Source organism: Neltuma alba, unplaced genomic scaffold, assembly GCF_004799145.2.
Source record: "Neltuma alba isolate B1F8T4 unplaced genomic scaffold, ASM479914v2 tig00011525_pilon, whole genome shotgun sequence".
Lineage (NCBI taxonomy): Eukaryota > Viridiplantae > Streptophyta > Magnoliopsida > Fabales > Fabaceae > Neltuma > Neltuma alba.
Genome location: NW_021636191.1, coordinates 1 through 22845, shown reverse-complemented (window position 1 = coordinate 22845; position 22845 = coordinate 1). Strand labels below are relative to the sequence as shown.

At 34.9% G+C, this 22845-nt stretch overlaps 3 protein-coding genes across 6 annotated transcripts; 1 reads left to right on the top strand and 2 right to left on the bottom strand.

Annotated features, from left to right (window-relative positions):
• The first annotated feature begins 1884 nt into the window (after positions 1-1884).
• Positions 1885-13489, top strand: LOC114714704 (phosphatidate cytidylyltransferase 2). 3 transcript variants are annotated; one of them, XM_028899466.1, is made up of 12 exons: positions 1885-1897; positions 6307-6311; positions 8224-8326; positions 8481-8632; positions 8808-8949; positions 9919-10075; positions 10809-10856; positions 10945-11031; positions 11913-12041; positions 12137-12193; positions 12836-12919; positions 13007-13489. In XM_028899466.1, the coding sequence occupies exons 3-12, from the start codon at positions 8226-8228 to the stop codon at positions 13094-13096; spliced, it is 1047 nt and encodes a 348-aa protein (XP_028755299.1). In that variant the 5' UTR covers positions 1885-1897; positions 6307-6311; positions 8224-8225; the 3' UTR covers positions 13097-13489. The 3 variants fall into 3 exon arrangements, with proteins under 3 accessions (XP_028755299.1, XP_028755297.1, XP_028755298.1); XM_028899464.1 differs by lacking the exons at positions 1885-1897; positions 6307-6311 and adding exons at positions 5952-6049; positions 7556-7707 and having other exon boundaries at positions 8073-8326; XM_028899465.1 differs by lacking the exons at positions 1885-1897; positions 6307-6311 and adding exons at positions 6886-7249; positions 7556-7707 and having other exon boundaries at positions 8073-8326.
• A 1126-nt stretch (positions 13490-14615) lies between these two features.
• LOC114714705 (alkaline ceramidase-like) lies at positions 14616-17914 on the bottom strand. 2 transcript variants are annotated; one of them, XM_028899467.1, is made up of 3 exons: positions 17770-17914; positions 16396-16709; positions 14616-15482 (listed from the first exon to the last, which is right to left on the bottom strand). In XM_028899467.1, the coding sequence occupies exons 2-3, from the start codon at positions 16647-16649 to the stop codon at positions 14969-14971; spliced, it is 768 nt and encodes a 255-aa protein (XP_028755300.1). In that variant the 5' UTR covers positions 16650-16709; positions 17770-17914; the 3' UTR covers positions 14616-14968. The 2 variants fall into 2 exon arrangements, with proteins under 2 accessions (XP_028755300.1, XP_028755301.1); XM_028899468.1 differs by lacking the exon at positions 17770-17914 and adding an exon at positions 16794-16871.
• A 1627-nt stretch (positions 17915-19541) lies between these two features.
• Positions 19542-22834, bottom strand: LOC114714706 (phosphoribosylglycinamide formyltransferase, chloroplastic-like). The gene is made up of 6 exons (XM_028899469.1): positions 22629-22834; positions 21389-21747; positions 21011-21107; positions 20512-20688; positions 20282-20408; positions 19542-19896 (listed from the first exon to the last, which is right to left on the bottom strand). Exons 1-6 carry the CDS (start codon positions 22832-22834, stop codon positions 19783-19785), a joined length of 1080 nt encoding a protein of 359 aa, XP_028755302.1. The 3' UTR covers positions 19542-19782.
• Between the last annotated feature and the right edge of the window lie 11 nt (positions 22835-22845).

Sequence of the window (22845 nt, the reverse complement as noted above, 5' to 3'; positions counted from 1 at the left end):
CAAAAATAAAAGTTTTTCTAATTAGCTTTTGTAACTGTTGAAAATGAATCACATAATTTATATGAATATATTTTGGACATCATTAGAAATTTTTATCTTAGTTAGAGAAGCTCCCCGTGCAACGCACGGGAGAAGCACATTCTAGTTTTATGTATAGCTAAGTCGGCGATCAGCACTGTGCCTTTGTATCCTATGCAAGTAGCACAAATTCCTAAGGTTATGTTTGGCATGCAGGTTTAAATTTTAATGGATTGGGAATGAGAGTGGTAGTGGGATTGAGACTGGCATTGAGGTTGGGAATGAAGCTTTAAAATTATGTTTGGTGTGAAGTAATATTTCAAGGCATTGATTTTATCATTTTTGTTTTATAAATAATCATTAATTGAGAAAGACTACAATACCCTCCTCTCTCCTCCCTCTTGACTCCAAACGTCAAAACCATTTGCGATGTTCTAAGCTTCACCCACCTTCACCCTTCTCTTTCACAAATGCAATCTTTTGAAGCATTACCCACCTTCACCCTCCACTTTCACAAATCCAGAGAACTCCACCTTTAGTTGAGGATGATGATTTCTCTTGACCTGGTTATGGCAGTCCGTGAAGATGACCGACCTTTGATTTGACTGCTTTAAGCTCGTGATTTTCTGCAAATATGGGTCTATGATTCCTTTTTTTGTTTCCTATTTCTTGTTGGTTTCTGATTTTTGGTTCTGTATTCTTTTTTTTTTTCATTTTTCTTCTTGGTGTTGCTTCCTCTTTGCTTCTCTCTCATTAAAGGGAAGACCATTTTTTGTCTGCTACAATAGCTTCGAAGACATCACCACTTGCCAGATCTGATTCAAAGGTTGAAGATGAGGAGGTTGGAGGAAGGATGCCATGTATCAGTGGAAGACATCATTGGTAGGGGAGGATGGAGATAAGAGTGACGGCAAGGAAAGGGCATAGAGTGAGGGGCAAATTTGTCTACAAAATATCAATCCTAGGACTGATTTTCCAATACCAAGGGGTTGGGGGTATTGAGCAGTCCCATGAAAGGTGGGATTATGCAGTCCCACGATTACTAATATCCTTCTACCAAACATAACAAAATAAGCAATGCAGTGCGAGTACCAATACCAACCCCTCCAATACCTCATACTAAGCAAGCCTTAAGAGTATTTGCAATGAGGTTGAAAGATTGCAAAGGAATTTTGTTTGGGGCAATACTAATGAAAACCGTGGGTTTCATTCTATTGGTTGGAAACACCTGAAGGCTATGGTGGTCTTGGATTTAAAAAACTCTCTTCTGTTGACTGTGCTTTTAGATGCAAGTTGGCTTGGAACTTGATCTCTGGTTCAAATGGATTATGGGCTAGTATTCTGCAGCATAAGTATATGAATAGAAGCGATTTTGATTTGTTAATGGTTTAGCCCGGTGACTCAAAGCTTTGGCACTTTGTTTGTCAGCAGAAGCATTTTATTGAGGAAGGAACGTAGTGTCAAGTCACAAATGGAATTTATGCCAACTTCTTCAGTGATAAGTGGTTATTTCCAGATTAAAAAAATAAAACAGTTGTGTTTAAGACCTTTATTAGGGGAGAAGAATGTTTCAACAGTAGCTAACTGGGTTGCTCATAGGTCATGGGATTTCACAGGGCTTGGTACTATTGTTTCAAGTGAAGTAATACAACATCTTATAGCCAGACTCCCACCCTTATCAAATGCTGGAAATGACGTGATGATGTGGAAAGGTACTAACCATGGTAATTTCACTGTGAAAAGTGCTTATTTCTTGATTGAGAGGAACCCTTCTAATTTATATAGCTATACTTATAAATTGATTTGTCATTGGCAAGGAGTTGAAAGAATAAGTAAGTGGTCTGCTACATCCCTTTTGGGTCATTCCTGTAATTTAGAGGTTGAGGATATCTTACATGGGCTTCGGGATTGCCAATATGCTACACAGATGTGGATACAACTTGTGGATCCTAAATTTCATAATGCCTTCTTTGCTGCATCTTTGAGAGAATGGATGAACTTGAATCTTAATAAGGAATTAGGAAGACATTTGTCTTCAAGATGGAATCTTATCAAGGGCGTTGCTTGCTGGAAACTTTGGCTATGGCAGAATAATACCATCTCTGGTTCTTAATATAAGACCTCATTTGACTTTTATTCTGGTCCTAAATATAAAACTCCAATCCACTTTATCTCTCATATTTATGCATTTTTTTCCCAGAGTAGTCCTTCTAATAATAATAATTTTAGCCAATACACTTAATAGCAGCAGGATGTTTTGGAAAAGACAACACCTATTTATTACAAATAACTAACTTAACTTATTTTCTTAATCTTCTCAAATTAGTCAACTAGTTTTTATAATTAGAACCGGAGGTAGTACTATTTTTATGGATAATTTTGTGAAACCAACAAATCCTGCTTCCACTATTATGCAGACTTGGAAATTATTTGTGCAGATAAATGAAATTTCTATTACAGGGAATCAATCAGTGTCTGGTAGCTTTGTTAATTGGCAGGCTCCCCTCTTGATTGGGTGAAAGTCAATGGAGATGGGGCAATGTCAGCATCAACAAGTAGAGCAAACTGTGGATGAGTGATAAGGGATGAATGTGGGAATTAGATTATAGGTTTTCACAAGCCCTTGGTTTGTGCAGCGTTCTTGAGTCAAAAGAATGGGCTGTTTAGAAAGGTCTCAAATTAGCTTGGGATATGGAGTTTAAAAAAATTCTCCTTGAGTTTGATTCAAAAAATGTGGTAGACACAATTGTTGGAAATAGGAACATGTTCATTGACAGTCTCGTGATCATTCAGATTATGAATATGCTAAAGCTTCATTAGGAGGTTTTGACCAAAAAAAAAAAAAGTTTCATTAGGAGTTGAAAATCTTGCACATTTCCAAACAGCAAAACCGAGTAGCAGACTCTTGCAAAGTATGGGTTATCCAAAACTAATTTTTATTGTGCTTTGTGCCCTTCTCATCTGAGGGCGTTAGTTTACTTTTTTGGTTTGGGCTTTGCCCTCTTTTGTAACAAAAATAAAAATAAAAAGAAGTCAACCTATAGATAGATACCATGACAGTTATTATACTTATTTACGTGATCAGTTGGAATTTTAAATTTCAATGATACAAAATATAAGTGACACTGATGGCCACAAAAAATTAGTGGCACTACTTTGAAAGGTCAAAATCAAACTAAATGTGACTTTTCTTAGTTTAGAACTAGAGAAAAGATTTAAGAGTTTTATTTCTACTCTCTCTCTCTTTTTTCATGCTAACTGATAAACAAAATGCACTTCCATTTCCTTAAAAACGATTACGTATTTACATCTTTAATTTTTTTTATTAAAAGAAAACTTTTCTAAATTTAACTACAGCAAAAGGGTGAGGATAAAATTTGGTAGCTTCAATTAAATGTATCACACTCAATTTTTATGAGATCAATTTTTTCTTTGGGGGGCTGCGAGATTATATATGGGTTAGTATTAAGAATAAGAGGTAAAGATTGACATTAAAAAAATTCATTAAAAAAATATGCCACTTCCGGTCCTTAATATAAGACTTTGTTTAATTTTTATTTTAATTCTAAATATAAGACTCAATCTACTTTGTCTTTAATATTTATGTATTTTTTTAAGATAGTCCTTCTAATAATAGTAGTTCTAACCAACGCACTTAATTAGTAAAGATATTTTAGAAAAAACAACACCTATTTATTACAAATAACTAACTTAACTCATTTTCTTAATCTTTTCAAATTAGTCAACTAGCTCTTATAATTAGGATCGGAGATAGTATTACATTACTAAAAGTAAAAATAGACATATAAAAGTGTGATAAGTCTGATGTTTAATACTTTAATTAGGAGAGTGGCCCGATTTGACTACTAATTGTGGCAACATCATATTCATAGGTTCAACTAGTTATATTTGGTATATACAAATTTGAAACATAAGAAAAATCAAATTTGTGGTGGTTTTAGAGTTTAGAATTAGACCCCATTATCTGGCCGTCACGTGTCAAATTTTTTTGCAAGTGACATAACTTATCTGGCAGAAGCACCATGGGAAGAATATAATCCCTTATCATGGATACCCCACCCACAATATTCTCAAAGATATAAAGCATTCAGTGGAACATGTCCCTGTCTTGACAGTTTGGAAAATGAATATATCCTTCCACCCCCTTCTTCCTTAAGGCCCTCACACTTCACCCATTGACATTCCCACCCTTTTTATTTTTATATAAATTAAAAAGATAACATGTGTGTGTAGATTTTTCATTGACCCTTTTATTTTTTCTTTTTTTTTTTTCATTTTCTGCCCCAAAATTAGTTGCCTACAATGTAAATATCGCCACTCTCAACCAATTTAAAAGTTTGCTTGGAATTGTTTAAAAATAGCTTTTCAACTATAATTTACAAAAATGAGGTATATATATAAAGAGAGTCTTGTATGGGCTTAAGTGAGAGTATTTATAAGTATTTATGCATCACAAATCTAAACACATCCTAAGTTGACAAGGAATTTTGCCAATTAAGGACTCATTTGGGTTGGCAATTATGAACATTTATTTGCATGTTTTCTATAAATTGAGACAACATTTCTCTTGCATATTTATTTTGTATTTCGTAAATTATAGTTGAAAAACTGCTTATAAGTTATTTCAAACGGGTCATAAATAAATGATGAAACTCTTAATTCTATTCCTTATATTTGTATATGTGTGGCAATTTAGTCCGGTATTGTTTTAAATTGTTTTTTTAAAAAATTATATCTTGTGTGTCAACATAGTGGTAACATGTTACTAACGGGATAATGATATATCATTTTTATGACAATGATATTTAATAATAGTAAGTACTTTGACCAAAATTAATGCAATTTTAAGGACTGATTTCTTAATGAAAAAATTATCGGGATCTTAACTTAAATTAATCAAAACTTTAGGGATCTGACTATATATCTTTCTCCAATAATATTTTATGAAAAAATAAAATTACAACTATTTAAAGTACTCATTATAAAATATATTAATGTTCTTGCATGGATATTTGAATACTTATACTATTCTCATAATAGACTTGTGCCAAAAATTAAAATTCAAAAATGAGCAGTATTCCCTCCCTCCTATATATATATATATCACCTCTCTCCTAATTATAATATCTCATTTATATCTATAAATAAGATCTTATAATTAAAACTGAAAGTACTGTAATACATAGTTGTTAAAAATAACATAAATAACATAATTGTGGAACTTATTTGCGTCTGAATTATTTTTTATCTTTCTTAAAATCTGCCCCTCATTAAATACTCTTCTGTAGTTGTAAAATCATTTATTAAGGATGAGGAGAATCATTAATGGGAGTATTTTTTCAAAAGTATTATAAAATATCACAAATTTTATTATGGATTTAAATGATTTTTATATTATTATATGTCATGCACGAATAAAATATATAGCTACAAGAATGAACATATGACCTGCTAACGTGTCACCAGCTTATGCTCCCACGTTTCAGGCGCGCAACCCTGTATTTTCAATTTGACCGATCTATTTTTTCACATTTTCTAGAATTTTAGAAATTTTGTATCTGCCGCAAAACTGAACCAGCAACCCAAAAAAGAAAAATAAAACTAATAAATTTTGGGTGAACTATACATTCTATTTTCTAATATTTTATTAAAATCAAAAAATATTTTTCGAGAGAAATATATTATTTCCATTGTAATTTTTTAAACATATTTTCCATAATATATGTTCAAAAAATATAAAATGGAATAACTTTAATAAAGTTCAGTGAAAAAAATTACATATAGTTGGCAAAAAAAAGTGAGAAACATATATAATTTAATTTGGTATTATTCTCTTCAATTATTATTTTTTCCTGGTACAGCAACTAATTTTCTAGTAAAGAAGGCTTCGTCGTTCGTTTTGCCTTTAGCCCCTTCGGCCTCTATTAATGTTCCTATTCGCTTGCCTTCTTCATTCTTTGTAGTCTTCCATCTTTGTATATCACTTCCTCCTCTTAGGAGAATCAAACAGGTTTTGTGCTTTCACGATTACTCATTATTCGCTACCTTGTTCTTAGATATCTCATTTGTCGATATTTGTTTGCATTTTCTCTGCTTGGTTTGATCTTATGGTTCGAGTACTTCACCTCTGATTGAAATTTCACTGGAAACAACTGTTCTTGATTTTAAATCTAGTCTCCTGCCTTGAATGTTGTTTATTCTTTGATATTCATCTCTATTTTTCACCACTTGTGTTTATTTTATATTTGTCGCTCGCATTTCGTGGAGGTGAGGTACCGGAGGCTACTCCCGTGAGCTTCTTGAAAATTCTTGCACGTCTGGTTTTGTTTGATACTCAAACTCAATATGAAGGGAGGGAGTGGGGAGTTGGGGACTGGAACGGTATTGACTGATGTTGAAGTTCAGGCATAAATCCGAATTACCTGGAGAAATGCAGCAGTCGTTTTATGTTGGTTTTGTCTATTCATCTCTGGGAATAAGGTTCTGTGTTTCATTTAATTTAATACGGACATTAATACAATAAATAGTCGGTTCTTCTAAATTAGGAAGTTATAGATATCACGTAAGACGACTGAATGGAGATTTTGGGCATCAGTATCTAATTTTATTCCGGTAACATGGCGCGGATAAATTTAAGTTACTCATGAGGGGCATCTTTAGGTGCAGTCAGTAGCCAAACTTGCCCAGTACTATTTATGCAATAGTTGCGAATATGTTCCTTTCTGGTTAAACTTTGCATCTGCGTTAGCATTGAGAATCAGTACTGTGCCTATGCTTTCATGCAATTATAGAGCTAATAATGGTCACTATTCGCAAATTTTAACTTCAGTTGATAAGCTTGAGCTTCAACATTTATTACTAGAACCTTCATTTTGATAAAATTATGAGATTAAGGATTACTTTGTTTGATGAAGTGAGGTGGGCGGCATGAGTTTTGTGTCATTGAGGATACCTAGAATTCAAAGGTATATATTAGGCATTTACTAAATGTTAGCTATGGCATCATGCTTTATGACGCAGGAAATTTGTGTAGAGTAAGTGGTGAGGCAAAGATGTGGTTGATGAGGCGGGTGAGTAATTACATGTTGGAGTTAGGATCGTTTGTTATCCATGAAGCTTAGCTCATGCAGATGCCGGTGTCAAAAGAAGATGATCACAGTTGAGGAATGAGATGCTGTGAATTACACAAGGATGGCAAAATATGCAAGAGGTATAGGGGAGAATCTAGCTCTCTATAGGATGGAAAATGACAAAGGAAGACCATTTGCAAAAAGCTCACTTAGCCAATTCAAATATTGCAGCCAGAGGCTTGACATTTTCCCTTTTATCCCTTCCTGGACAATGGATGTTCGATTGATTCAGTTACCTTAGAACTTGCCATATGATGTGACATTTTGCCCTCCTGAGTTTAATCAGGCCTCCTGAGATGTTTACTTTGTTCTAATTAATAGATAATAGATTTCTTGGGAATAATGCTTCATGTAAGCCAAAAGAGCAGATGCCATCTATTTTTCAGGTGTCTACATCCTGTGCTTCACGTGCCCCTTTTACACTGTTCAAAACTGGCTAACATCTGATTGAAGAGCTATGCAGAAGGATAAGGATGCTACTACTAGTGCCTTTTCGACTCCGACATTTCGAAATAGGCAGCGCAAACGCTCCAATGAGGTTAGCTATATAAACTTTTTGCTAGTTGCTTTAGTGTAATGGTGGCACTGATATGAAAATGGCTCCACCTACACTGAAGGGGGATCCTATAATTCAAATGGAACCTGAAAATTGTCCAGCAATTATAACTGGGGAAAACAATCATTGGAAGGTTATAATCGCTGAGGATTTTTTTTTAATTTAAAAAATTAGTTACTTTTGCCATCTGTAATGGGTTAGGTAATGTCCATTTGTTGTCTCTGACTGGAAATTAATATAATAAGCTGTAGTAATAAGTTGAATGATTTGAGAACCAAGGCTCAATTTCTTTACGAAAAACTTCAGTAAACCAGGAAATGATTCATTTGATAACTTCTTTATCTCAGACTGATACAGAACTTAGCAAAGCAAATGGGAACCATTTACTTGTTCATGACAAGAACAAATACAAGTCCATGTTGATCCGTGCATACTCAACCCTTTGGATGATAGGGGGCTTTGCGTTAATCATCTACATGGGTCACCTCTACATTACAGCCATGGTTATTGTCATCCAGATCTTTATGGCAAAAGAGCTTTTCAATCTACTTAGAAGATCTCATGAAGATAGGCAGCTGCCTGGATTTAGGCTTTTGAATTGGTATTTTTCACTATTTCATTGCCCTCGTAACAGTGTTATTTGTTTTCATAAGAAGAGGTAGTAATTGAAAGGCCAGATTTTAATAATTATTAGATGACTTGTTGATTATGTCCTTTTTACTGATATTGATTTATTTTTTAACTAACTATTTCAGGCATTTTTTCTTCACTGCAATGTTATTTGTGTATGGTCGTATTCTCAGTCAACGCCTTGTCAACACAGTGACCTTAGACAAAGTTTTATATCAGCTTGTGAGCAGCCTTGTAAAATATCATATGGCTATCTGCTACTCCTTGTACATTGCAGGTATCTTGCGCACGTTAACCCTGTAATTTTGATTGCTAGAGCCTAGAGCAATGTCTGTCAAATGCTTGATATATTTCTTGTTAGTTATTTGAAGATTGTTGTTTTACTTGCCATTTCTTGTCAATGGATGGATGCTAATATTTTGATATTCCTCCCTTTCAATGACTGAATTCAGGATTTATGTGGTTCATTCTCACATTAAAGAAGAAGATGTACAAGTATCAATTTGGTCAGTATGCCTGGACACACATGATTCTGATTGTTGTGTTTACACAGTCCTCCTTCACCGTGGCAAACATTTTTGAAGGAATATTCTGGTAATATGGTCTATCTGAGGGAACTAATGAGTATTTTGAAAATGCATTCATAATTATTCTGGGTCACTTTTGGATTGTCTTTTTCATGATATCTAATTGATGGCTGCTGTCGCTCGTTATCCACAAGGACAAATTTTAAGAGTTGGATTGACCAAAATGTCGTTTATTCCTTATATTATAGTTATAAGTTGACCTGCTTTTGTGCAATTATTTGACAGGTTATTGATGCTGAATTGTATATATTTTAACATTTTAAGAGTGCAAGGACTTGAGGTAGTATGTATTTTTATGTGTGCTTATAAGCATAAATTAAAGTGCCAAGACGAACAAATTAAGAAATTAGTTTAAGTTCATATCTTGAGGTCTGAACTTTTCTTTTTGGTATGAACTATGAAATAGCGTTGAGTTTAAAATATGAAGAACTGCTTTATAGAAAATAATTTCTGTATGTCATTCAGTTTGCTGTACACATAACCAGTGAATGAGTAAAAATATTTCCGGGGATTCTGGTTTGTATATTGGGATCATTTGAAGTTATCATATTCTTACAGCCTGTATTTGTTTGCAAGAAGTTTGTATTTGGATCTCGTGGTTGAGATTGTAGTCAGGTATTGAGTTAGAAGATGAACAAGCTTATAGATTGAGAAAATTTCGTCAATTCATACTTTTTATTTGCATAGGATCTATTTAGCACATCACCAAGCGCTCTCCCAACTCAACCATTTTCCCTTCCTTCATTAGAGTTGGCCAAATACATTTCCTTTTTCTTGTTTAGTTTGTTTTAGGTGACATTGGCTCTTCATTTTGAATTGCCCATATTTATTTATTTTTTTTTTTTGTGATTATATTTAATACTTCACAGTTGCTGTTTGGTGGCTTTAAGACTTTGTATACTTGGAATTGACCATATGAAATAATTGATATTTAAACGTTTTGCTTATTTTCTCTGACAACGGGCTCATTCTGCAGGTTTCTTCTTCCAGCCTCCCTTATTGTCATTAGTGACATTGCTGCTTATATCTTTGGTTTCTTCTTCGGAAGAACCCCTTTGATAAAGCTATCTCCAAAGAAAACATGGGAAGGTTTTATTGGTGCATCGGTTACAACTATCATCTCTGCATTTTTGGTGAGCTTGACTTTCAATTTTGTAATGAAGATGGATTTTTTTTTTCCTTTTGGAGGGAGAGATATTCAACTAACATAATCACTCGTAAAATAACATAAATTTCATTTAATCAAAGTTTATTTGATTGCAACAGCCTAAATGAGCTACACAAAAGCGTGCTTGTGAAAGTCCTTGAAATTTGCGTGGTAATGCCAATAGTGTTTGGTCTTGCTGATGGGTCTACGGTTGGCACATTGCACTGTTATTCTTAAATCTCAAATGGTGTCAGAAAATTACTTGAAAGACACGTGTATTGCTTGCCATTGCTTTTCTGCATCCACTAATCGTTATTTTGTTTTCGCGATTCTTTCCCTTGTCTATTCATTTGGTTTATCATTTTTTATTGTGGAGGGCCTAAATCTCACATTCTTAGATTTCCTCATGAGTCAGTCAAATGTATGATGTGTTATTATTAGTATACAGAGTATGCTATTGGGAATCCCCTATAAATCACCTTTTCTGATGTATTAAACTTCTCTTCTGTTTCTTCTGGGCCAAAAAAAGAGAAAGTAAAAAGCTTTTAAGCATTTAGATATGTCGATCAATATTTATGTGCATGTGATTATGAAAAAGGAAAAGACCTGTAGACTCGCCTTAATTTAACAGCAGATCCCTGCTTTTTCCCCTTCGATGTGTACAGAAATGAAGTTGTAATAATAGACATTAACGTAATTCTACAAATCTCCTTTTGCAGCTAGCAAACCTCATGGGTCGCTCTAAGTGGCTAACATGTCCTAGGAAGGTAGCTCTTCAAGAGACCATAGCTCATTGATGGGGCATTTTTCAACAAATAAGTAATTTAATTTTATTTCCCTGGAAATAACATGCAGGATTTATCAACTGGTTGGCTTCACTGTGATCCAGGCCCACTGTTTAAGCCAGAGTCTTATGCCTTACCAGGATGGGTTGCTCTCTTTGTAAGTATTTGAATTTCGGCTTGAAAATTATTGTAACTCGAGGATTTCCGCTCAGCAGTCTACAGTACAGGATATGTAATGCAACTGATATCTATCCCGCGTTTTCTGTGAACCTCTTAGTTTTTTGGAAATTTTATGCTGTCATTCCTTGAAAAGTCATTTGAAATCTTTTGTTTGCATAGACTAAAAGGGTGTTATGTGTGCCTCTCTGCCCCATCAAATTAAGAGGCGAATGCAAATACCCCATCTCCTCTTCTCTTTTTCCAACACACAACACCGGGTCATTCACATGCATCCTCCCTCCACTGTTGAGAATGGCAAATGCTCCATTGAAATATTACCCTTTGGGATTTAGATCTTCTTGCTAGCTCCCCTTAAAACCATGTTAACTCAAATGTTTAGTCTCTTTCATCTTTCACATGACTTGTGCTCACTGATCAATTATCTGCTCCTAAAATTCGGGTTTTGGTTTTGGGAATTTGGGGATTCCCTTTTTGCATAACCCTTCTTTTAATATTTTAACCACTGTATTTTAATTTCTAACCAATAAGAGCATGCGAAGTGACAAATGAAAGAGTCTAAAGTGGAATGTTGGTCAATGACATTAATGGGGAACTAGCAGAAATATCTGCATCCTGAAAGAAGGTAGCTCAGGGAGAAATTTTTGGTTAGTTGAGGGCGTTTGCTAACGACCCTGAGTCAATGGATGATTTTACCTAAAATTGATGTCTCTGCAGTTTACATTGGATCTTTGAACTACTACTGAAGTTTAAATTCACATCTTTTACATGCCAGTTCAGCTTATAAATCTGATGATTATGGTGTAATTATGAGGTGCCAATCCACAATCTCTAAACGACTCTGACATAAATCTGGTGCAGTTTCCATGGAGAGAGATATCAATCCTACCAGTGCAATGGCATGCACTCTGTATTGGCTTGTTTGCTTCTATTATTGCACCTTTTGGAGGTTTTTTCGCAAGTGGTTTCAAAAGAGCTTTTAAAATAAAGGTCTGGACTTGGCGCTTTTGCAATGCAGCGAGCAAATATTATTTTCAGCCATCTTGTATTATTGACAGTTCTCTCTGTGTTCTTCAATTCTGCAGGATTTTGGTGACAGTATCCCGGGACATGGTGGAATTACTGACAGAATGGACTGCCAGGTAGAGTATTGACATACATACACATTGCCAACATTGAACATAGCATGTTTACATGATACTGATAACGCATTCACCAATGTAGGTATCCCTTCTGCCTGAGTAGATATTTTCTATTTCATAATTTGAAAACTAGGTTTAGCATTGCCTAGTTTCATCCTGCGTCCTCATTCCCCCTGAAACACAATCCAACGGAAAGATTAACATTGAAAATGATCACGGGCACTTGAGCTATAAGTAAATGTGCAGATTGGAAGAAAATCTTATCAATTATATTTTGTGTATCCTTGAAAACATTCTAGGATCCTTTCATGATCAATGAACATTTGGCATTGATAATAACCTATGAAGTGGTTGAGTAGTGAGTAGGGATGTTAGGAACATGCTGTCAAGAATAAAGTATATATTCATACCATCATGTAAGAAGTATTTTGGCCGGATGCATGACTAAGCATTGGTTTATTTGTTGCCTCTAATTAAAATATACACGAGCAGAATTGGTTCATCTATTTTATCATGAAATGTTCTTCCCTTCTTTTCAAAAGAATAAGCGGCTAAAATGACTTGATGGTTCTCAAATAGGTCATACTTCATAGGTTTTCTTGTTATTGTTAATCAATTTTTTACTGTCTTTTCGCATTGTAGATGGTGATGGCTGTTTTTGCATACATCTATCATCAATCATTTGTTGTGCCTCAAAGTTTCTCAGTTGAACTGGTTCTGGATCAGGTAAATGTGTCAATTATATCATGAGTTTTCCTTTGTATTTAACTTAACATTTGACAAATGCGATTTTAACGGCTCTGATTGCTTCAGATATTAATGAACCTATCCTTCGAAGAACAAGAAGCTTTGTATCTGAGGCTTGGGCAAATGCTGGAAGGGAAGATCGTAGGGCAGTCGTAGATCCACGTTGGAAAGCTTCACACTTTATGCGTTTCATTCACAAGTGAAATGGAAGATATATTTGTACATGTGTGCTAGCCATTACGTGAGTGAAAAGATTAAAAAGATTGAGGCAGCTGTCAAGATGTGTATAGTGTACCGTGACCATTAAAATCTCTCCTTTCTCTTGGCCAATCGCACACTATTGTGATTCAGAATCTCAGAACGTGGTTGAATTTTGACCAAGACCTAAAATCTGTCTAATTAATTCTGATGTAATACTTCATGGAGTCTCAATCATGACGTGTGACCTTACACGAGGCAACATTGTGATACTGGATAGATTGTAAAATAAATCTTGTATTCTTGCTAGAAGATTTGATAATAAATTCATAATTTTGCAAGTTCTGGGAAACATTCAACTGCATTATGACATGGCTTTGATAATCCATTTCTGTGAATGATACGTGTCTCGTCAAAGTAAAACTTGGATCCTCTCATCATGCTTGAGAGGCAGTGATGTGGCAAAACATGGATCTCCCTCAAGTGGGTACCAGTTTTAAACTCCCGATGGGAGAATAACATATAATAACATAAAGTCTCCTGTATGGAGAATGACAATTTCTTGTAATTATGTATTGGTTATTCCTTTTAAAAAGCAGTTAATATGTGATACCAAAGTTGTCAATATCCAGAGAGTCACCAGGCAATGAATCCAAATGTCATTCTCCTATAATATGTCACCTCACCAAACCATGCTCTACAACGTCGTCTAAAAAACATTTTTTTTAAAAATCTTCTACCACGGCGCACTGATGCCTCTGAACGGTAGTTTAAAAATCAAATGCTTCATCTATCTCGCGCACTCCCTGACCTTTCAAACACCTGACCCCTCAAACAGGATTCATTAGAGCGCCACTACTTTGAAATTATGTATTTATTCTAGGGAAGGAAAAAAAATTTACCACCTCCAGTCCGATTTATAAAACCATGTTTATAAACTACAAACGAAATTTTATAATTAGGACCGAAGGTAATATATTTTATTCACCGTCATTTACAAATTACATTCTATGTAAGATCACATTCGATCTCGTATGCAGCTAAAACTAACGCAAATTATCCTGCAAATGTAAACAGTAAGAATCCCCACTTGAACAACATATTACTTTCAAAAGAGGAAAGATCACCAAAAATTTTGAACTTTCTCCCAGCAAGAATATTCCCAAGCTACAACAAAATTCCAATTGGATAAAACACAAGGATTTAGGATAGCTTTTAAAAGCATCACAACACTGGCAGTCAGACCACTACAAGGCAGAAGGCACAGATACATAATGTCCTAGCTACCAGAAGAACAGAATCTAGGTACAGATAACTCGGCTGTTTGCTATGAAGTTTTCTATATCCACATGCTATATTCTAACTAGAGAATCTGATTGAAAAATATCAAAACTGCAGCTATGATTTGTCCCACCTAAAACTGCTAAGCTCCTGAAGGAACAATTCCCAATGAAAGCAACAGCAACTGCACATGACATTTCAAAGAGCTCAACATAAAATTTGGCGAGTAAAGTCATAATCCATTACAACTAGAATATTGAGGGGTTAATCTCGTGTCCAACAACATCCAGTACAGCAAAACAACGGTCTTGGTTGTCAAAGCAATTTTAAACGTAGGGATAGTCCAGGCTCAAGAAAATACCAGTATGACCACATAAATATGGCACATGTCCTACTTCTATAACAAAATATGTAAAATAATCAATCATCATTTCAGACAACCTAAAACAAAACCAAAAATTGAGCATGAACACAAATAGTCTGCTAATAACTTAGCTTGCCAAAATGTAAGCTGATGGAGAAGCTTTCATATTCTCCTTTCAAGTTCTCTCATTGGGTTTTTGGTTTCTGGATCTTCACATAGGGTAAAATGCCCATTAAATGGACAACTTTAGGAGACCACCCACGCTGTTGAGCACGGCAAAACATCATGAATGTGTTTGCAAAGTAGGAATTGAGACCCATGAAGACATGCCACAAAGCATGACCCTGTGGGTTAAAGGGAAAGCGGGATATCTCCTTGCAGAAAACACGATCAATGAACCAAAACAAACTGCCTAACACAAGAGTAGCCAAGTATAACTTTCCAAGCCGCTTGGCAGATGTATCTTGAGTGTAAATGTAATACTTGTACATTCTTGGAATGCAAAGGAGACATAGGATGACATAGTGCACTTTGAAGCCAATACCCAAATGGACCACTGAATGTACGATGGCAAAAACAGCACCATATAGGAAGAGGAAGATGGGCATTGTACTGCGGTAATGCCAATCTGGCGAATGGAGGATGTACATGTACAGAAGCACCTCCCATACCATAGGAGTTTCATCGCTCTGCTGTTGCCTAAATTAAAGTGCAAAATCAGATGAATAAATAGTGATCCAAAAAAACATTGACTTAATGATTGACACATTAAATAAAAAGAACACATACTTATCATAGACACACACCTAACAGCCCAATCCAATGATTCAACAAATGAAGAAAAGTCACTATGGTAAGCAGGAGCAAGCACTCAGATTTATAGGTACAAGGACCATACTTTACATCCTATGTCAGTAAATTTGGAAATGAAATTAGGGCCCACTCCATCAAAAAACAGCACCACCAGGACACAAGCTGGATACATCCACCCATCATAGATAACACCTTAAAAGTTCCAACTCGGCCAGGACAACAAGACAGAGAACCTATTTTAAGCTTCTAAACTTTCATGAATCCAACCAATGTTAAGGAACTTATTATTCAAGCTACTGATCCAAAATGTAAAACTCCATATTAGAAAAGATGTCACTATCTGAACCCAAACCAAAAAAAAAAAAAAAACAAGTAGTCACCGTCTTAATGATGGAAGCCTGAACAATAGCCCACAAATCCAGATAATACTACGAAATAATTATAACCATCGTACAGTAATGCCAGCTACTCTTGTCAACCTTCTGTAATTTTGTTGAAAAGAACACCCTTCCCAGAAAAACAAAAAGCTCTGTTTTCAATAATTTCCCAAAGCAACTTTTAGCCAGGTCTGTTTTCACACACACACACACACAAATACAAATAGAAAAATAAATAAATAAATAAAGGGTTTTGTACACATCCCTTAAGCAGTCTTCATTTCCTCATTTAAACAACAAATATTTCTAACCTGCCAAACCTATTGGACACAACAAAACAAGTCTAAAGGGCATAAAAGCAACCAACAACCAGGCATCAATTCACTTCAACCGTTGAAGGGATATTGGGGATCAATACTTACACACGTTGCAGCGTGGCATGGTACAGCATGCTTCCTATGGCAAGTGCCATGTTGGATAGATGAAGCACAGTAAATCTTTTCTCAAACCGCTGTCTTACAGCATTTATAAGACCAATAAGTGCCAAAAGGATGGTCGGAATGTTGGATAATGTGTTGTAAAATTCCGCAATGTAGGATGAATGTTCATAATTTTTTTCACAACACTCAATAGTAGATGTGACTGGACCCCAGAAGCTAGATATCGTCTCTGCCATTTTCCCCTACAGCCTGACAATTTGTTTGACTGTATTTTGAAGCTGCAGAGTTAGAAAATCCCGCAAACCATAAGGCAGCAGGTCATCCCAATGAAAGCTAAAACTTAAAATGATGCAAGCAATTCAACCAATCAGTAATCCAACCTCATGCCAACCAACACGTTAATCAATAAGTATAATAGCCATATCAAGTCCAGTCAACATGAAGTGTAAGCACCCTATTAACAAAACATTGAGGTAGGCAACATCACCCAGATCCTATGTCAGCAAAGCAACGATATGAGTACAAACTTGTCACTGTCTTCTAACACTCACTGTGTAGATAATAAGCAAGAAAACTCAACTCCTCACAACAGAAACAAGAATAGCTAATGGAATAAGGTTATTGGATTCAAATTGCAAACATCTAACCTAAAGATATATTAGAAAATTTCCCTTTTGATTAGCAAGAATTTTGCACGTGTACACAAGAGAGGAAGCAACAAACATGCATCCTTAACTATAAATCATTACATAAATCAGAAAGGATCATGGATTAGTAAAACTCTTAGATAGATCGACCAACCATAATCTGATACCACAAAAGCCAAAACAGAAAAAAAGAAAAAAAAGAAAGAAAGAAAGAAAGAAACACCAAGGCATGTTCTACAAGGCCCACTACACTTAACAACACATCGAATAGATAATTGCTAACAGCCTTCAAAAACAATTGTTGCTTAATTGCTTCTGCTCATTGAGCATCTGATTGGAATGTGGAAATACGACATTAATTATTTATTCTCCAAAGGCAGAAATAAGATCCTAGAAACAGTAATCCTTTTTTAAAATGAAATACCTCACCCCCGAGGAGGAGGAGAGTGCAAGAGAAGCTCACAATCTTGCCCCAATTCAATTATACCAAATTTGCCCAAAATATCCAATCTTAGCAATTTTTGTTTCTCTCCAAACAGCAGGGGTCAAGACAAAATCCGAAGACTTTATAGGAGGATCAACAATCACCATCATTGCTCATACCAAAACAATAAGCAAAAGCAAAGTGAATAGACACACAAAACCCGAAAACAAAACAAAATCGGATGGTAAATATATAGATAAGAAAACTCATAAAGGAGCAGCATACTTGGGCAGATTAATCAAGAAAAGCAAAACGCTTCTGGTGAAGTAGATCTCATTCTTCTGCGCAGGACAATTTCTCGCTCTCTAATTAATATTTGGGTCGGCAAACGGAGGATAACAGAAGCATGAGGCGGAGAATCTCTTCTCGACATGCGAGTCAGGGTTACATTCAGTACTGCTTTTTTTTGCGCAGGAATTTTTCTCTGTCATTTTTTTTAAAAAAAAAGAAGTCAATAACATGGTTTTCCTTTCGTATTTATTATATTTAGTTTTTGAGTAATAACTTTATTAAGAAATTTAAATATATTATCTTTTTGGCAAAGAATTTAACTTTAATTATAACCTTTTTTTTTTTTTGCCGACAAAGTATAACTTTATTATATTTATATGTTATGATCCAATTACGCATTTATAGATTGGAGGGGAGAAGTTAAACCTCCTGAAAAATTTGAAAATCTATCTTATTTAGTTCGTTCAAAGTATTAACTTTTTAAGAATTTAAAACTCATATTTCCCTCGCAATTAATACGTAATTTTTATTTTCTAATGCTTTCTAATAGTAGCCTTAAAAAATATTATAACTTAAAAAATGGTAACTAAATAATTTAAAAATTAATTTTTTATAAAATACACTACTTTCAATTCTTAATATAAAAACCACTCAATTAATTTTCATAAATTAAAAATGTTAGATGAATGAATGAATTAATTAATTAATTAATTAATCAATTAATTATAATAAAAGTGACATGATCTCTTTAAAATAATCATATGTAATAGTAAATTATATATTATTTTATAAGTTAAGTCAATTAATTTTAAAAAATAATAAATATAAGAAATAAAATAATTAAAATCTTATATTTAAAATTAGATATATCCCAACTAGCTCTAATGCGTTTTTCTTTTCTTTTTTTGGGCAACAACTCCTGTGTAAGAGAGTACTTCTTGGAAAGTTAACCTGATAGGAAGCATCGTGATTGAATCAGACGTACGGGCATCTGAGTTTTGGAGGATCGGGCTTCTCAATAGACATTAGAGAAGACGGGAAATGAAACACATTTGATGACTTCAATTTAGCTGGTATTTCATAAATTTCTATCAAATAATTTTGCACACTATAAATTTCAAAAAAATTATTATTTAACTGAAGTAAATATGATTGTGACCTAATTCTAATTCTAAAAATATAACTTTTATTTTATTATGAATATAATTTTAAAATGATAAAATGACTTACTTTTAATAAAACAAAATTAATCCCCACTTGTTTAGTTATTCATGCCTTTTATGCGCCAGGCTGGGACTGTTACCATATGCTTGGATCTAGACCGAAATAAATACAGAAGAAATTTAATATTGAAATCCGAAAATAAACAAAAAAAATTTTACTCTCGTTAGAACTTCATGTAATCCCAGGAAAGCAAGATGAGGGTGTGAATATGAGCATGTAACAAAAATTCCACACCCAATGAAAGGAATAGTTATTAGAGGTATTACATTAGAGCACATCGTTCTTAAAAATTTTGTGAAACCAATGTAATCCAAAACAGCCTACAAAGTAACAACTATCCAAACTTATCATCAGTTGGATAAGCACTGAGATCTCTTCTCATAATTTAAAAGGTCAAATGAAGATACAAATGTTACCATCACAGCAGATGATCTGAACTCGATCCATGTTATTCTTAATCAGGTATAGAAGTCGTCCAGAGCCCAACAGCTTTTAGAAGCCAAGGGCACACATACGAGAAGAATCCCACAACCCTAATCAGGGGCCCCTCAAAACCCATCTGATGCTCATATCATTATTCATCACTAATTTTGTCAAAGTTACAAGTTTTATGAGGCCAAAACCACCAGCAGAAAACATTGAAACTGCAAGACAATTTCATCAAGTGATAGGTATTGCAGTGAAAAGGAGTGTTGAAAGAATGTATGTTATAACCATATGACAGTGAAATCAGATCTTCAGGGTGACCTCAAGACCTCATTAAAGGACCAGTCTTTACTTCTGTTAGCTTAACTCACTGGGGTCTTCTTTGCTTCGAATGAGAGGAACACCATCTTCCCTCCAAACTATACGTTCTTCACATAAAGCTTCAACCACCTCTACATATAACCGGTGCTCCTGAAAGTGAGAACATGAAAAAATCATTTCATTAAAGCACTTGCCAAATAAAATCTCATTTTGGCCCCAGACAAATAGATTGATTGTCAGATTTGTTTTCAATGGATTTCTTCTATTCCCAGGTTTGTCCATCGTTTTCAAATTTACATCCAATCTGATCACCGAGTCGCCCACTTTGCTAAAGGACTTAATAACAGGGCACAACTAATGCCACATGGTACCAATAAATGCTATCAGCAAAGTCACTTGTTCACAATTTTTTAAGGGGATCATAAAAAACTAAAATGAGAATATAATTCTATGAAGGGATCAATTTGAGAATTGTTTCATCTCTATAATCCATTGGGGGCAGGGATCAATGACATAAAAATATCCAATTATCCACCTCCTTTAGAACTCTGGCAGCCAACTGCTCTGCAGTGTCATTAGGAAGCACAGGCACAACACGCTGGCCAAGGATACGCCCGGTGTCATAGTGTTCATCGACAATATGAATTGTAGGTCCCGAATATCTAAACACATATAAGAGAAATAAAGATAAGGTAATCGAGATCCAAGTACATGTAGTACTCAATGGCAATGAGCATATGTGGAAATATTTTGCAAGAAGCATACCTTGCACCAGAAGCAATTACTGCTCTATGTACTTTCATTCCATAGTAGCCTTTGCCTCCAAATGCTGGAAGAAGTGATGGATGAATGTTTATTACGGACCTTTCATAAGCTCGGATCAATTCCACTGGTATAAGTTTGAGGTACCCAGCTAGAAGGATAAAATCAATCTCCAAACTCCTGATGCAGATAATGTTTCATATATTAATGACATGGCCACGTATTTATGCACCAGGTCTCACCAACACATTCGCTTGCAGGTAAATTGTTGTTAAGAAGATCTGAACTTGACAAACATTATTCTCGACTCACGAATAGAAAAGATGATATTTTCACACAGCCATAGTAACTGTAGAGATTGCTGTGTTATTATTCCCATAAATGGAAGAGAAGTTTAGTGAATTAAAGTACAGAGGCTAAGTTAGTTTTCTGTTTTTCTTCACTAACCAAAAAGGGGAGGGAAAAAAAAAGGACAGCTCAAAAAGTTGTATATCTGTATGACCTCAAAGAATTAACAAGATCGCCAGGGGATAGTCCATCATCGGGGAATAGTATAACTGGGATGCCATTATCTCTGGCGTACTCTGCACCCCCACAGTCTGCAAAGGGAAAGAAAAAGAAACCAACAATCCAATTTACTACTAATGCACAACATTAATGTACAAGGGAAAAGGGCTTCTTTGACATTGATGACATTTAGTAGCAGTAATGACCTTACCCACAATAAGCAAAAAGAATGAAACATGCAAGTAAAGAGAAGACACGAATGAGAGATGAAGATCTTTCGAAAGGAAAAAACAAAATAAAAGGACTAATAATTGAGAAAAGCAAAGATCCCACATTATTGTACAGGAGAATAAAGGTTTAAAATAATACATACTGCTTTTGTTTGTAACTAAAACAGAGACATCTCCATGAATTGATCCCTTAATTGATGCCTCATGAATTGAACGAAAGTTTGATCCGCCACCTGAGACAAAAACAGCCAGCTTTTTCCGTCTGACTTGAGCACTCAAGTTGCTAGCCTCTGTGGTGAAAACCCCACGTTCTAAATTACCACTACATTCAATTTTCTTCCTAGAAGACACTTTGTAGGTAATACAGTTACAGGCTCCCTTAGATGCCAGTTTCTGGAACTGAATGAAAGAACAATAGGATGGAGAAGGCAATTGAGGTGACTTAATAAGGCATGATTGTTTTCCATATCTATCCAATGGACTGATAAGTCTGGACAAACCGCTAAAAGCAAGTTTTGAACTTCCATAGTAGCTATGATCCTTTTATGGATAAATAAATTAAAAACTTGAAATTCTGCAACTGCAGATGATTGTGTATAGTTTTTTGCTGGGTAATCAGGCTGTAGATATGACTGGATCCCAAAAGCTATATATTATCTTTGCTGTTGTCATCTTCAAACTGGCATGTTTAGCTGTAGCTAGAAATCCCCGCAAATCATGTGACAACATGCCAAAACCTTTATTTCCAACTACAAACTGAAGATGAAAGTACTTCAACAAGCAGTAATCATACTTCATACACAGCAACATGTTTATTAAAAAGTAAAGCATGATAGACAAAAATAAGTAATAATCTGTGCAACATCATTAGGAATCAATAGTCAAAAGACTTGTTTCAGTTTTAATATCAATGCATGATGCTTGGAATTATGACCCTGTATAACAGTCTATCAAGGTTTTGACTTGTTTGCTTATTCCAATAACTTACAACCTAATTAATCATTGGGCATCTGATTGGAATGTGGAAATACGACATTAATTATTATTCTCCAAAGGCAGAAATAAGATCCTAGAAACAGTAATCCTTTTTTACGATGAAATACCTCACCCCGAGGAGGAATCGGAGAGGCAAGAGAAGCTCACAATCTTGCCCCAATCAATTATACCAAAATTTGCCCAAAATATCAATCTTGCAATTTTTGTTTCTCTCCAAACAGCAGGGGTCAAGACAAAATCCGAAGACTTTAAGAGGATAACAATCACCATCAGCTCATACCAAAACAATAAGCAAAAGCAAAGTGGATCAGACCACAAAACCCGAAAACAAAACAAAATCGGATGGTAAATATTAGATCAAGAAAAAATCATAAAGGAGCAGCATACTTGGGCAGATAATCAAGAAAAGCAAAACGCTTCTTGGTGAAGTAGATCTCATTCTTCTGCGCAGGACAATTTCTCGATCTATAAGTAATATTGGGTCGGCAAACGGAAGGATAACAGAAGCATGAGGCGGAGAATCTCCTCTCGGCATGCGAGTCAGGGTTACAATCAATACTGCTTTTTTTGCGCAGGAAATTTTTCTCTGTCATTTTTTTTTTTT